We start from the raw sequence: 17,452 nt of genomic DNA, 5'->3' as shown, positions 1-17,452 counted from the left end.
ATAAATTATATGAGAAAGCTATGAGAAAAACCTTTAATACCATTGAAATCAAGATAACTTTGGCAATTCAGTGCTAATAAGCAAGGAAACAAGCAAAGGTAAATAAATGACTACATCAAATTAGGAGTTTCTGTACTACAAAAGAAAGAACTAGGATAAAAATACAGCCCTGAGAGTAGGAGAAAATATGTGTTCAACCCCCATCTGATATAGGGTTAATATTAAAAGCATACAAAACACTTGTTAAGCTTAACAAAAAAAAAATAAACCTATCAAAAAATGGGGAGAATGGATGAACAAGCATTTTTTTTAATTATGCAGAGGTTACAATAGGTCTGCAAAAAATACTTATTACTTATTATCAGAAAACTGCCAATCAAAACAATTAAATGCCATTTCACACCAGTGATACTGGCACACATGAAAGAGAATAAAAATAACCAGTGTTGATGTGGAGATGGAGAAAAAGGAACCCTCATCCACTGTTGGTAGGACTGTCAGTCAGTTGGATCAACCTCTTTGGAAAACATGAATATTTCTCGAAACATGAAGAATTGAGCTTCCATATAACCCAGAAATTCCATATCTTGGCATCTGTCCTAACAACCCCAAAACACTACTTGCATCCTGTGGTCATTGCAGAACTGTTGGCAATAATCAAGATTTAGAAGTTGAATGAACTAAGGACAGATAAATGGATAAGAAAATACTAAGAATAAAGTACACAGATGAATATTATTCTGCTATAATAATATATGGAGAACTGTAGGGTATCATTCTAAGTGAGGTCAGACAGGAGAGGGACAGAAACAGAATAAGCTCTTTCAAATGTGGAAAATAAATCATCATGGGAAATAAGAAATCATGCAATGGGAATAAAATAAAAATATGATCAAGACAACAGAACCTAAGAAGTGGTTTTCAGAATTATACTTACTAAGGACAGCAGGGGTGTGAGTGGAGGGGACCCTAAATGATGAAGGGAACTGAAATACTGTGGTGAAGGGTGTGGTGTTGGAACAGGATGTGCATGAAGCCCTATCATTAACAGTCTTATAAACTGTTGGCCTTTTGATTTAAAAAAGAAAAAAAATAAATTTATACTTTCAAGATACACACTGCAATCAGAAATTCTGGACAGAGTTCCAACAACTTTTAACAACCATCCAGGTCATGGTGTTCAGGAGTCAGTTGGTCCAGATAGAAGCTAAGTAGAAATAGTAATTAAATGTGTTTGCATTCACCAACATGCAGTCATATTTCAAACTGACAGAAAACTTGTGTTCTGTTTTACTAGCCTTGAAGGGACATTCTGAAGAGTGACATACTATTCTTCAATGCCTTTGTAGTCCACTGAGGAAATAATTTAAATAAAGAATGAGAAATAGAATACAATTGAGGTTACATCTTGCAAAATCTAGTAGATAATCTACAAGCAAACATATAAGATAGCAAATTAACTACTTCCCAAATAGATGGACATGGTGGGAGCAAGAACTCTGCAGATAATTGTTTTTATCTATTTAAAACATAATTCAAAGTATGAAACATTCAAGGAAACACGTTGCTGTGGCTCAGTAACCTAACAAGGTCACAAATATAGAACTGTCCCTTTCCTCATTGCTCAAAACTGACCCACACAATTGTGTTCCCTTTATTTCCACCCACAACCCAACTTTGTTAAGGGGATTCCCCCTCCCCTATTTTGATCACTGGAATAAACTTGCAACCTGATAAAATGAAGGGAATTAACCAATGTCATTCCCAAAGCCAAATGCACAAAACAACCTTTTGGGGCAGAAGATAGCAAGTGTGTGATTGCGCAGATGCCAGTGGGTGTGAATCAGAAGAAAGAGTAGATTGAGTATAAATAATCACATGTGGAAAGGAAAGAATTGTTTCCAACAAGTTTTAGCTATTACATTGACAAACATTTCAGTGTAATCTGTTAATTATCTAAATATTAGAAAAACAATAACAAGGAAAACGTGTCAATATTCCCACTATATAAGAACCTGTGGCAAGAAAGGTCATTCAAACTCCAGAACCTTACTCTTCTAGACACCCACCCACTCACCCAGAACTTCTCACCATGACCGGCTCCTGTTGTGGCTCCACCTGCTCTGAGGAGCGCTGCTGCCAGCCCAGCTGCTGCCAGCCCAGCTGCTGCCAGCCTTCCTGCTGCAGGACCACCTGCTGCACTACCAACTGCTGCAGTGTGCCCAGCTGTTGCAGCCCTTGCTGCTGCCGCCCCTCCTGTTGTGGTTCCAGCTGCTGCCGCCCCTCCTGCTGTGGCTCCAGCTGCTGCCGCCCTTCTTGCTGCATCTCTAGCTGCTGCAGCCCCTGCTGCTCTAGCTCCAGCTGCTGTGGCTCCAGCTGCTGCCGCCCCTCTTGCTGCATCTCCAGCTGCTGCCGCCCCTGCTGCTCTAGCTCCAGCTGCTGTGGCTCCAGCTGCTGCCGCCCCTCTTGCTGCCGCCCCTGCTGCTGCCTGCGCCCAGTCTGTGGTCAGGTGTCCTGCTGCACCACCTGCTACCGCCCCACCTGTGTCATCTCCACCTGCCCCCGTCCCATGTGCTGTGCTATTCCCTGCTGCAAATGTTGAATCTCTCCCTGTAGTTTCCGCCATTCTATGATGTCATCGCAAATTATACAAATGTTTTGGAACTAGTAATTGGGGAAATAAACACTGCCAACTATTCTTTTGACTTGGCATATGAAATTAGCAAATTAGCATTCAGTTATTCTAGGAAATGACAGATGACACATCAGTCAAAAGATTTAACCCAGGTCAGGTTTACCACCATTAGACCTGTAAGTTCTATAATCAAAGTAGACACTGTGATGATCTATTGTAACATTAATCCCATATGTTCTTAATAAATACAAATTTCCCATGATATTGATCTTGTGGATTGTAGTGATTTTGTATGTCTTTTGTCACTTTATTCAAGAACAATCATGCTTCAAACTTCAGGCCACATATTTACAAGCATACTGATGTTGGACTCAAGACTCTACTATTTATTTATTATATGTTGTAGGCAGTTATTTAACCCCTAAAGAGTCAAATTTCTTACTTTGTAAAATGGGTATAATACTTTTCCCTCTAACTGTTACTACTGTGTGAAACTTATCATAGGTGGGATACATAATATAACTTTCCAGTAAACATCATATCTATTAATTTTATTATGGAAACAAACCCTGTGTTTAAATAATATCTTAGTACAGGTTTTATATGACAAAACAGGAAAGATAGTTTGTATAATTGTTTTTACTGTTCTCCATTCGGCCATAAAATTGTACATATTCTGGGTGTTCTACTTATTCAATCAATTTTCCCTCCTTTTCTATTTTCTTTCCTTTGTTCTTCCTACCACTTCCTTCTTCTTTCATCTCTAAAAAAAAAGTTCTTTTTCAGAACACAAAATTTTTATTTTATTTTTTTATTTTTTTAAATTTTTTATTTTGACCATATTGGCTTACATATCTTTCACAGTAGTATTTTAGGTATGTATTAACATTGAATCAGGGGAATTCCCATCACCAAATTTGTCCTCCCTCCACCCCCGTTCCCTTTCTGCAACCCATATAACCCACCATCACCCCCTGGGCTGCTAGAGTAAGTGGTCCCCTCTGTTTGGTCCTGGTTCCCTCCCTGGTTTCCCCCTCTATTTGAGAGGTGGAGCTAGATAGTTCGAGTTATGTGGTTTTGTTTGAAGGAAAGAAAAGCAATCGAATGGGGTAAAAAAAAAATCAAATAAGCTGAAAATGGGCGGAGTCCTTCTAGAGGCTTTCAACCTCAGTTTGAGAGAGGACAGGAAAAATATAACTGAAACACTGCAACAATACAGAAAGAAATATCAAATAAAATATCCAGTGAGCACTACAGCAATAAAGACAAGCACCACACAATAGTCTCGGTCCTGAAATCAAACCATGCCTGAGTGCAAAAAGAAAAATAAAGATAAAATAAAATAAAATTGGAGATATCAACTTCAATATCTACACCAAAATAAAGAAGTCAAAAAAATCAATCAATAAATAAATATATATGTGGATAAAAGGATTATTTTTATGCTTTTTTTTTCTTTTTCCTTCCTGCATAGGCACAGTAACTATTGGGGACATTATAGAGGGAATTCCCTTGGCCTAGGAAATATAGGGTTTCTCCACCCTTGAAGTATACTGTCATGAGATTAACTATAGATTCCTTGCATGCAGAACACAAAATTTTTAACATCACTCTTTCCAACCTTCTTGCAAATGTTTTATAGGGATAAAGTCTTGCATTTTCATTTAATAAAATTATTCCTTTTATCCACCCTTTTCTTGTAACTACTAATTATAGGATTTATGCATGAGTGTTTGCATTATACTTTACTATATAAAACTAAATCAAAGAATATAAATTTTATACTGTATTTTTAATATATGAGACTTATAATTTCCTGTCTTTATAAGAACTGGCTCATAAAATGTACAGGATGTCACCTTGAATCTGGGCAATAAAAAGGCAATTTTCATAAGTGTATATAGTGTGTAGAGAAGGTAACAAGGAATATCTCAAGATACTTCAGGCACAGAGAAACAGAGAGCTAGAACATAAGGATTTGGCTAAAGTTGGATAGTAGCAGGCAAAACATCCTATGATCACTAATTACTTATACTCAATGTATAGTGATTGCTATCGGGGAGAGTTATGATGCTAATGGTCCAACATTGATACTGGCAATACTGTGGTATAGAAAGCATGAGTAGTAATAAAGCAAAGATGGCAAGGCTGATTATTATATATTCTCATCATCTTTAACTGAATGGAATTTGGGATGCATTTTAAATGAATGGTACATCCACAAGATCTGCCCTTCACTGTTTTATTTAACCAGGTTAAATATGTACCTTTCAAATGTATTAAATTTCTCTTAGGTAGTAAATACTAAGCAATACAATTTTTGGAAGAGCAATAAGATATGGATACTCTGATAGGAAACAACTAACACTAGAATCTTAATTCCCATGAACTCCTTTTAGCAGAATTGACCAGACAGTGGAAACAAAGAACTCCTGAGGTTAACAATAGGTGCTTCGTTATTGAGCAAGATTGTTTTTCTGCTGTGCCCTTGACTAATATTGAAGACAAGAAGAGCAACAAGTGTAACAGTAGATAAATATTCCTCTTTGTTTCTTATGTGTTAAAAAACAAAAGTGGATTCAAATAGAAACTAAAAACTTACTTGTACTATAGCCTCCTAGTTTTACTTTATTAAAGGAAATCATATGGTTTTTTTTGTTTGTTTGTTTGTTTGTTTTGGTCACACCTGACAGTGCTCAGGGGTTACTCCTGGGTCTATGCTCAGAAATAGCTCCTGGCAGGCTCAGGGGACCATATGGGATGCCAGGATTTGAACTACCAACCTTCTGCACGAAAGGCAAACACCTGACCTCCATGCTATCTCTCCGGCCCCCAATCATACTTTTTTTTTTAAATAAAAGCTGATACAATGCAATATTCATTCCAACAGTGAGTAAGGACTCATTTCCTTTTCATTACCTGCCAAAACTTCTTGTTTTCAAGCTTTTGGTTATATTCCAATTTCACTGGAGAGAGTCATTGTTTTGATTTGTATTTCCCTAAAACTAAGTGATGTTGAACACTTTCTCATATGCTTAGTGGCTGTCCCAATGCCATCTTGGAGAAGTGTCTCCTCATGTCCTCTCCACATTTCTGATGGAACTATAGATTTTGTTGTTGTTAGCTTTGTGAATGCTTTATCTATCTTGGCTATTAGCCCATTTCCTGATACTATCTACTGTAAAATGTACATATATTTTCTCCCCTTCAGTATGGTGTCTTCTTTATCATATCCTGAGTTTCTTTTGCCACTTAAAAGCTTCAGAGATTTACCAATGAGTTGAGGGAAGAAAAGAAACTGGGGATTGAAGTAATAGACTGAAGGTAACAAATTTAAGGATGGGTAGTGAAGGGTCTTGGGCACTTTGCTGATAGTGGGTTACAGTAAATATAAGACCACAAGTATCAACAATATTGTAATCATGCTACCTTCATTATGATAATAAAAATAAAATAAATTATATTTTCAAAATATAAAACTCTTTCCCCAGACACTGCTTTCATTTTCTTTTCGTATCCAAGAGTGTGAAACAAAATTTAAGGTTTCCTGTATATCTTTCAAGATGGATTATCTTCTTTTAATATCTGATATAAAAATCAATTACCTATGGGGGTGGATATAAAGAGAATATACAGATAAAGAGCTTAAAGAGTCTATATAAAATTCCTGTCTGAGAATGTAATGGATTCCCATTTATTCTGGAACTCAAGACTGCATATAAATACTTTTCCATTTGCTCAATCTCAAGTTATGTCTTATGTTCTTAAAATAGACCACTTCATCCCAAGATGGAGTTATGACCAATCTCAATAGATGTTCCTTATTTTGAATTCCTTTTTTAACCATCCATTGAAATAGCATGTGTTCTCAAGTGTTTCTTTGATGGCATGAAGTCATTACTTATTAAGGGAAATCTAGATACAAAAAAAGCACAGTATGCTATTTCCTGAAGTTAAAGAACTGAGTAAAGAATAAAAGCTTTTATTCAAGAGGGACTAAGATTCATAAGTGCATTTCTAGTAGATAACAAAAATAAAGAATAAATTACCTTGATGTTATTCCTTCTTTCTGTAAAGTTTCATCTGCCCAGGGCAGTTTTTTTTTTTGAGTTTAATTATGCGACAGAGCATGAAAACCGGCTAAGCTTTGCAAAAGCTGGCTCCCTGTGTGTGACACCAGGCGGGGAAAATCCGCGAAAGTACACCGGCCCAGTGGGGCCCAACTGTGAAAAACTGTGAGTGTGACCTGTCTATGTCTGTCTACTGTCCTCTTGCGTGAAACCCTTGCGAGTAGGGCAAAAAGAGGCTCCAGCAGAGCATGGCCGCGTAGCAAAGCGGAGCGGCCATGCACTCTTTCTAAGGAAAGAACTCCATTGCAACAAGAAGGAAAAATCACACTAAGAACTGTGCTATATCACAGAAGCAAGCATTTCTCTCCGGACTGTCTTCTCTGTTGCATGCTCGGGCCTAAGATTTGACCCATTGTGAGGCTTCATCCACGGAGGACTCCCCTCCCTTAGAGGCAAGCCAGCCCATCCAGAAAGGGAGGAGCCAGAGGAGTGTGCTACCTGCATCATATAGACAATGAATACCACCACAACACGTAGAAAAACCCACAATACAAGTGTGACAATGGGGAAACAACGCAGGCCAGCATCAGACATAGAGAATGAAGATGACAATTCTGAGGACCAGATAATGACCAACCAACTAATCAACCTCTCAGATAAGGACTTTAGACTAGCAATATGGAAGATGCTCAACGGACTCCAAGAAACCATGGATCGAGTTGAACAGAACACTAATAAGAACCAAGAAAATATGAAGACAGAAATCACATAACTCCAAACTGAAATAACATGTCAACTAACAGGACTGAAAAAGTCAGTAAACGAAGTGAATGACAAAATGGATAAGCTCTGGGACAGGGTATCAGAAGCTGAGAATAGACTTGGTGCTGTGGAAGATGAGATACATAACAATTCCATACAGCAGGAGAGATTGGACAAAAAACTTAAAGCAAATGAGCAGACAATGGAAAAATTAGTCAAAGAATGGGAACAGATGAAAATAGAAGTCTATGATAAGATCAACAGAAACAACTTAAGAATCATTGGAGTCCCAGAGACCCAGGAAGAAAATTTCCAGGAAGAATCAACTGTCAAGAACATCATTAAAGAGAAACTTCCAGAGCTAAAGAATATATGTGATCAAATCCTGCATGCCCGAAGAGTACCAACCAAAAGAGACCCCAGAAAAACCACCTCAAGACACATCCTAGTCACAATGACAAATCCCACAGATAGAGACAGAATTCTGAAAACAGCAAGATCAAAAGGGGAAATCACGTTCAAGCAAGCTTCCCTGAGATTTACAGCAGACCTGTCACCAGAAACACTCAATGCCAGAAAGCAGTGGTGGGATATTGTGACAAGACTGAATGAAATGAATGCTTCACCCAGAATACTATACCCAGCAAAACTCACTTTCCGGTTTGACGGAAGAATACAGGGCTTCACAGACAAAAAACAGCTCAGAAACTTCACAGACACAAAACCAGTCTTAAGAGAAAAACTGAAAGACCTAATCTAAGACAAGACTACCCAAAAGACACACCAAATTTTGAAATAAAGATGGTGTTAAATCCCAGGTCAATTCTTTCTCTCAACGTCAATGGACTAAATGCACCAGTTAAGAGACACAGAGTGGCTAAATGGATCAAAAAACTCAATCCAACCTTCTGCTGCCTAAAAGAAACGCACCTGAATAGTCAGAACAAACATATACTCAAAATAAAAGGCTGGAGAAAAATTATCCAAGCAAACAACACCCATAAAAAAGCTGGAGTGGCCATACTAATATCAGATAATGCAAACTTTATACTCAGGAAGGTTGTAAGGGACAAAGATGGACATTTTATATTAATCAAGGGGTACGTAGAGCAGGAAGAATTCACTCTCCTAAACATATATGCACCGAATGAGGGGCCAGCAAAATATTTAATACAACTGTTGACAAATCTGAAAAATAATATCAACAACAACACAATAATTGTGGGGGACCTTAACACGGCTTTGTCAACACTGGATAGGTCAACCAGACTGAAACCCAACAAGAATATACTAGACCTGAGGAGAGAAATGGAAGAAAGAGGCCTAGTGGATATATATAGGACACTCCATCCCCAGAAACCTGGATACACATTCTTCTCCAATTTACATGGGACATTCTCCAGGATAGACTACATGCTGGCACATAAAACATACCTCCATAAGATCAAGAGGATAGAAATTTTGCAGACTACCTTCGCTGACCACAAGGCTCTGATATTATTTGTGAACTCCAAAGGGACTCAGAAGAAACACTTTAACACCTGGAAGTTAAACAGCCTCATGCTCAATAACCAGTGGGTCCGAGATGAAATCAAGGAGGAAATCAAAAGGTTCCTGGAAACAAATGACAAAAAAGACACAAACTATCAGAACTTATGGGACACAGCAAAAGCAGTACTGAGAGGAAAATTTATAGCTTTGCAAGCACACATCAGGAAGTAAGAAGGAGCTTACCTGAGTAGCTTAATGACACAGCTAATAGAACTAGAAAATGCTCAACAAAAGGACCCAAGAATAGGAAGACAGAAGGAAATAACAAAGCTGAGAGCAGAAATCAACGAAGTGGAAACTCAAAAAACAATCCGAAAGATCAACGAAAGCAGAAGTTGGTTCTTTGAAAAAATAATCAAGATTGATAGACCACTGGCAAACCTAACAAAGAAAGAGAGAGAGAGAAACTTGATAACTCATATCAGGAATGAAAAAGGAGAGATCACTACTGATATGACAGAGATTCAAAGGGTAATCAGAAACTACTTTGAAAAACTCTACGCCACTAAAAATGAGAACCTGGAAGAAATGGATAAATTCTTGGACTCTTATAATCTTCCACGGTTGAAGGAAGAGGATGTAGCATATCTAAACACCCCCATCACCATTGATGAAATTAAAACAGTAATCAAATGTCTGCCGAAAAACAAAAGCCCAGGTCCAGATGGATTCACTAATGAATTCTATCAAACTTTCCAAGAGGAACTACTGCCAATCTTGGCAAGACTCTTTCGTGAAATTGAACAAACAGAAACACTTCCAAATAGCTTTTATGAAGCCAACATTACCTTGATACCTAAACCAGACAGAGACACTACCAAAAAAGAAAATTACAGACCAATATCACTGATGAATGCAGATGCAAAGATCCTCAACAAAATCCTGGCAAATAGGATTCAATGCCTCGTTAAAAAGATCATCCACTACGATCAAGTAGGTTTCATCCCAGGAATGCAAGGCTGGTTTAACATCCGTAAATCTATCAACATAATACACAACATCAATAACAAGAAAAATAAAAACCACATGATCATATCAATAGATGCAGAGAAAGCATTTGATAAGGTCCAACACCCATTCTTGATCAAAACTCTCAGCAAGATGGGAATGGAGGGAACCTTTCTCAATATAGTTAAGGCCATCTACCACAAGCCAGTGGCAAATATTATCCTCAATGGAGAAAAACTGAAAGCCTTCCCTCTAAATTCTGGCACAAGACAAGGCTGTCCTCTCTCACCACTCCTATTCAACATAGCACTGGAAGTACTTGCTATAGCAATTTGGCAAGAAAATGATATCAAGGGAATCCAGATAGGAAAGGAAGAAGTCAAGCTCTCACTGTTTGCAGATGACATGATACTCTACTTAGAAAACCCTAAAGACTCTATCAAAAAGCTTCTAGAAACAATAGACTCATATAGCAAGGTGGCAGGCTTCAAAATTAACACACAAAAATCAATGGCCTTTCTATACACCAATAGTAATAAGGATGAAATGGACATTAAGAAAACAACCCCATTTACAATAGTGCCACACAAACTCAAATATCTTGGAATCAACTTGACTAAATATGTGAAGGACCTATACAAAGAAAACTATAAAACTCTGCTGCAAGAAATAAGAGAGGACACACAGAAATGGAAACGCATACCCTACTCATGGATTGGCAGGATTAACATCATTAAAATGGCAATACTCCCCAAGGCAATATACAGATTTAATGCCATCCCTCTAAAGATACCCATGACATTCTTCAAAGAAGTGGATCAGACACTTTTGAAATTCATTTGGAACAATAAACACCCTCAAATAGCTAAAGCAATCATTGGGAAAAAGAATATGGGAGGAATTACTTTCCCCAACTTTAAACTGTACTACAAAGCAACAGTTATCAAAACAGCATGGTATTGGAATAAGGATAGGTCCTCAGATCAGTGGAATAGGCTTGAATATTCAGAAAATGTTCCCCAGACATACAACCACCTAATTTTTGATAAAGGAGCAGGAAATCCTAAATGGAGCAGGGAAAGCCTCTTCAACAAGTGGTGTTGGCACAATTGGATAGCCACTTGCAAAAAATTAAACTTAGACCCCCAGCTAACATCATGTACGAAGGTAAAATCCAAATGGATTAAAGACCTTGATATCAGCCCCCAAACCATAAGATATATAGAACAACACATAGGCAAAACACTCCAGGACATTACAGGCATCTTCAAGGAGGAAACTGCACTCTCCAAGCAAGTGAAAGCAGAGATTAACAGATGGGAATATATTAAGCTGAGAAGCTTCTGCACCTCAAAGGAAATAGTGCCCAGGATACAAGAGCCACCCACTGAGTGGGAGAAACTATTCACCCAATACCCGTCAGATAAGGGGCTAATCTCCAAAATATACAAGGCACTGACAGAACTTTACAATAAAAAAACATCTAACCCCATCAAAAAATGGGGAGAAGAAATGGACAGACACTTTGACAAAGAAGAAATACACATGGCCAAAAGACACATGAAAAAATGTTCCACATCACTAATCATCAGGGAGATGCAAATCAAAACAACGATGAGATACCACCTCACACCCCAGAGAATGGCACACATCACAAAGAATGAGAATAAACAGTGTTGGCGGGGATGTGGAGAGAAAGGAACTCTTATCCACTGCTGGTGGGAATGCCGTCTAGTTCAACCTTTATGGAAAGCAATATGGAGATTCCTCCAAAAACTGGAAATCGAGCTCCCATACGATCCAGCTATACCACTCCTAGGAATATACCCTAGGAACACAAAAATACAATACAAAAACCCCTTCCTTACACCTATATTCATTGCAGCACTATTTACCATAGCAAGACTCTGGAAACAACCAAGATGCCCTTCAACAGACGAATGGCTAAAGAAACTGTGGTACATATACACAATGGAATATTATGCAGCTGTCAGGAGAGATGAAGTCATGAAATTTTCCTATACATGGATGTACACGGAATCTATTATGCTGAGTGAACTAAGTCAGAGAGAGAGAAAAACGCAGAATGGTCTCACTCATCTATGGGTTTTAAGAAAAATGAAAGACACCCTTGTAATAATAATTTTCAGACACAAAAGAGAAAAGAGCTGGAAGTTCCAGCTCACCTCAGGAAGCTCACCACAAAGAGTGATGAGTTTAGTTAGAGAAATAACTACATTTTGAACTGTCCTAATAATGAGAATGTATGAGGAAAATGGAGAGCCTGTCTAGAGTACAGGCGGGGGTCGGGTGGGGAGGAGGGAGACTTGGGACATTGGTGGTGGGAATGTTACACTGGTGATGGGTGGTGTTCTTTACATGACTGAAACCCAAACACAATCATGTATGTAATTAAGGTGTTTAAATAAATTTAAAAAAAAGTTTAATTATGCAGTTTAATTTGAATAAATTATTATAGAAAATAAAATATTGCAAGCTAAACTAAAACTCTTTTTTCCTTATGTTTTTTAATTTTTATTTTGACCATATTGGCTTATTCTTTTCCAGCGAATTCAAATGCTATCTTTTGAACTTTATTGGATTTGTACAAGGCACACTTTTCTCCTTTGTACTCAATGGCTTTTTGTTTATATGAGAACTTTATTGTATCTTTTTCTATAAGAAATGCACTAATGCATTTGACTGCCTCCTGAATAAAAATTCTTTATGGATGTATGAATTATGCTTTATTCAGTTCTTTTATTTCTTTTTTAATCTTTATTTGAGCAACATATTTTCAGTATCCCTAATAGTACATTTTCTAGCATAAACTGTCTCATCACTATACTACCACCAGTGGATCAGCATCCCTCCACAATGTCATAAGGGTCCTTTTCCACCCACCATCTTGATAAATTCAATTCTGTAAGGTGACTCTCAGGGTCCATTTCCATTAGTCATCTGTTATTTCATTACAATATTACTTTATAATTTATATGTGAGAGAAACTGTTATGCATTTATCTCTTTTTAGACTGACTTCACTCAGCCTGATACCCTTCTAGTTCCATCCACATAGTGACCAATACACAATTTTATCTTTTCTTACAATTGAGCACTATTGTCTTGTGCATATAGATCAAAGTTTCTTCTTCTACTTATCTGTGCTTGAACTATAATGTCTTACTCAGTTCTTTAACCTCAGGAATAAGTCTTGAGCACTTATGGGTAATTTTCCTGGCCAAATTAAAAAAGAAATAAAGAAGTATTTTTCAAATATCACATAGTTTTGAGGACTGGAAATCCAGAAGTAACCTATCAGGGATTTTCATGATGTTTCAGGAAAGATGTTGGCCAGCTTTGCTTTCATTTTAATAGATAAACATCCAGTTCCAATGTCACTCTTGTGGTTATTGTCAAGAGCCCATAGTTCTTCTGTGTAGATTGTTTATCCAACTCACCCCAGTGGGCTAAGAAAACCAGAGTAATTCAAAAACCAGATAAATTCAAGATGGAAGCCAGAACCTTCTAAGATAAACTAATCTAGAGAAACATTCATTCACAGAGAATCACATTGTTCAGCTAACACTCAAGGGACAGCGGCTTCACAAAGCCATGAATACCTTCAGGAAGGTAATTTTGAGGGTGGGAAATCATCATAGAGATGCTCTACCACACTCTGTAAAAGATGTTGACATTTAGAATGTAAAAGGAGTACTAATGTCACTGGACTCTAGATTATTTCCTACATTCATGAAACTTAATATCTAAACAGAAGACCTCTATGATCTTAGCTGTGGAATACTACTACGTGTGTAAATTGAGAGAGAAATATCAACTATGAGAGATAGAAAGGAGTAACTATAGAGGTAAAAAAGATAAGGTATTTAGTTCTTCTACTTCTGACTATTAGTTTTCTTATTTCTCAACTTGGCCTTTCTTGTACTTGTAGCATTGTTTCTTTGAGTTCAATAAACATTCTCAACATGTTGTGCCTAAAGTCCTTATCTGATATTTTATAGTTTGTCAGTACTGATCGAGTATTTCAGGCTGCTATCTTCACTCACTATGTTAGTTAGTAGTTCTAAATTTCTTGTGTCTGTTGCAGTTCTACAATGAATCTTTCTAATTCTCATTTTGTTTCTGGAAATGAAAAATAATTTCTTTTTTTTTCTCTAAGAATTTATATTGCTTGTATCAGAAAGTAGGCCTGTGAACCAGACAGATAGTGCAGAAGCTAAGACAAGTGCCTTGTTATGGCTGACCCCCATTTTAACTATTCTAACCACAGGACTATAAATGGTACCCTGAGCATGTCTTGGAGTGACCCCAAGCACAGAGACAACGACAGACCCAAATTCTCCTCCACATTTTCCCCCAAAAATAAAAGAAAAAAATGGGCTTGTTAATATCATCTCAACTGACCAGATTGATAGAATTTATGTATTTTCACAGACCAAAAAGATAAAATGTTTACTGTACTAGTTAACTAAATTTCATTAAGGTTTGGTAGCAGAAGTTCCTACAAGGTAAAATTATTATATAATTAAAAAATAAAAAAACAAAAACAAAATTGTTCACTTTTAATATATTAGTACCATGAGAAGTGATTTTTTAAATTTAAAATCCTTTTAGTGGTTTTTTTTTTTTTTTTTTTTTTTTTTGGTTTTTGGGCCACACCCAGTAACGCTCAGGGGTTACTCCTGGCTATGTGCTCAGAAGTTGCTCCTGGCTTGGGGGACCATATGGGACACCGGGGGATCGAACCGCGGTCCGTCCAAGGTTAGCGCAGGCAAGGCAGGCACCTTACCTTTAGCGCCACCGCCCGGCCCCCCCTTTTAGTGGTTTTAATTAACATTTTATTTTTGGAAAAAAAGTCAAACTTTTAGAATGAAACAAAATAATACAAAGAATTCTCTTATACTGGTTTTAATTAGCATTTTATTTTTGGAAAAAAGTCAAACTTTTAGAATGAAATAAATTAATACAAAGAATTTTCTTATACCACATAGTTTTTACCTAGATTTTAGAGTGTTATGTATTTTTCTTCTCTTTAGTAAATAGATGTAGTAAAATGATAAGTAGGTAGGTAAAACATGATATATACATGTATATATTTATATATAATATGTATTTATATACATGTATATACTTATATACATATATAAATAGCAAGATATGTTTGTATGCAGCATAACATAGAAAGACTACAGATATTTTCTTACATGTTTTGAGTCAGTTAGCAATTAAATTAAATGTTCATGGGCCATTGGATACTGCTAGTACACTTTCACATCCAAATATTGTCAATTTTCCCAATAAAATTCCATAGAGATTTATTTTTCAGGGAGGACAAACCTGGTGGTGCTTAGGGATTACACCTGGTTTTAGCTCAGAAATGTATTTTAAGTATTATGTTTCTTTGGTCTTCTTTTTCAATTTCTTTTTACATGAGATGACTTAGATTTTCTTTAGGAGACCAATCATTATATGAAATTATCCATATTTTGAACTTGCCTTATGTTTCCTCATACTTATATTCAGATGATGCATTTTGATGGGAATACTCATATACAATGTATTTTTTTAGTGAGTGACTTACGGACACATGACAAATTTTTGTCTTTCTAGGGATGAGAATTTTGATTCCAAGATTAAGTTAGTGTTCTTAATTTTGGCTACATTATAGTTGCCTTTGGCCCCTTTGAGATGGATAAAGAAGACATGGGGAAAATTTGTATAAGTTTTCTAAGTTTATGTAAGTGTTAATATCCTGTTCCCCATTAAACTTTTGCTGTCGATTATTGAGCAATCTTGATGATATTTAATAGAATCAAATTTTAACTTTAGAGTTTATTAAAATGGTGTGATTTGATCATTTCACATTTCTTCTACATTGTTAGTTTACATTCTACTGTTCTGGATAACTTTCCCATTTTTTTGAAATTATAGATTTTTATGTTGTTTGACAGTTAACTGTGCTCAGAAATGTGTATGCTATTACAAACATTAACTTAAAAAAATTCATTATTTGCGTTGATGCTCAAGATGGGCTAGTTTTAGTGCTTAAACACAATGTGTCACTGGTAACAGTTTTAAACTGAATATAGGAAACAACATTTAATGTCTTCTCGGAAGCAATCAGGCCATTAGCTAATGATGATTCATGACTCAGATAGAATCTGACTTCCTCATGGCTCACAGGTAACTCACAAAGTCCAACTATCTTCTTTCTCTTGCCTCTCTTGACATCAAAAGATAGTTCAGCATCATGAGAACAGTTTTTTTCCAGAGTGATACACAGATCACAGGGTCTGGATTCATGTGATGGATCCTCCTGGAAAACAAGGAAATAGTAAAGACCATTTTGAGAAAGACCAGGTTGAATCCATCTTCACACATGAGGAAATGTCCCTATCTTTCATCTTAAAATATTTAACCAGAAAAAGATGATTATCTAATTTCAGGGCAAATACTTCCTTGGGAAGATGAAGTAGTAAATACTCAAGCACATGGGTCAAGCAGCGTGAACAGAGTATAAAAGGGGGACAGACACCAGAGGGACTTTAAACTCACCAAACTCACTTACCTATCAACATCAGAACTTCCACCCTCTGACACCAACACCATGGCCGGTTCCTGTTGTGGCTCCACCTGCTCTGAGGAGCGCTGCTGCCAGCCCAGCTGCTGCCAGCCCAGCTGCTGCCAGCCTTCCTGCTGCAGGACCACCTGCTGCACTACCAACTGCTGCAGTGTGCCCAGCTGCTGCAGCCCTTGCTGCTGCCACCCCTCCTGTTGTGGTTCCAGCTGCTGCCGCCCCTCCTGCTGTGGCTCCAGCTGTTGTGGCTCCAGCTGCTGCCGCCCCTCTTGCTGCATCTCCAGCTGCTGCCGCCCCTGCTGCTCTAGCTCCAGCTGCTGTGGCTCCAGCTGCTGCCGCCCCTCTTGCTGCATCTCCAGCTGCTGCCGCCCCTGCTGCTCTAGCTCCAGCTGCTGTGGCTCCAGCTGCTGCCGCCCCTCCTGCTGCCGCCCCTGCTGCTGCCTGCGCCCAGTCTGTGGCCAGGTGTCCTGCTGCACCACCTGCTACCGCCCCACCTGTGTCATCTCCACCTGCCCCCGTCCCATGTGCTGTGCTATTCCCTGCTGCAGATGCTAAACTCAGCCCTGTGATTCCCATGTCCTTTGAGCTCTGTCCTTATGGATATTAACTTTCCCTTTATGCTGATCCTTATAAAATGGGGATGATTTAAGATGTTAAAGATAGATATTGTGCAGACCACCTGCTCAATGATAGATTCTTCCCTCTATTCTCAGCATTGGTTAGCTCATCCTCCTAACCTCTCTGTTGTCTGTAATCAAATGCAATCCTTAGGATGCAATCTTTAGCCAAAATAAAATGATACTTCTTTGCATTAAAAACTCAATTTGATGTTTTTTTCTTTAAGATTCTGTCTTTATCTCTTAGACAAGTGTGTTTGAACTGCACCTGC

At 37.7% G+C, this 17,452-nt stretch overlaps 2 protein-coding genes across 2 annotated transcripts; both read left to right on the top strand.

Annotated features, from left to right (window-relative positions):
• The first annotated feature begins 2,092 nt into the window (after positions 1-2,092).
• Positions 2,093-2,602, top strand: LOC126019599 (keratin-associated protein 4-7-like). Its single transcript, XM_049781404.1, has one exon. The coding sequence runs from the start codon at positions 2,093-2,095 to the stop codon at positions 2,600-2,602; it is 510 nt and encodes a 169-aa protein (XP_049637361.1).
• Positions 2,603-16,593: 13,991 nt separating this feature from the next.
• LOC126019550 (keratin-associated protein 4-7-like) lies at positions 16,594-17,118 on the top strand. The gene has a single exon (XM_049781401.1). It carries the CDS (start codon positions 16,594-16,596, stop codon positions 17,116-17,118), a length of 525 nt encoding a protein of 174 aa, XP_049637358.1.
• The last annotated feature ends 334 nt before the right edge of the window (positions 17,119-17,452 follow it).

Source organism: Suncus etruscus, chromosome 1, assembly GCF_024139225.1.
Source record: "Suncus etruscus isolate mSunEtr1 chromosome 1, mSunEtr1.pri.cur, whole genome shotgun sequence".
Classification (NCBI taxonomy): domain Eukaryota; kingdom Metazoa; phylum Chordata; class Mammalia; order Eulipotyphla; family Soricidae; genus Suncus; species Suncus etruscus.
The sequence above is the reverse complement of the archived record's forward strand: the minus strand, read 5'-3'. Positions and strand labels throughout refer to the sequence as shown.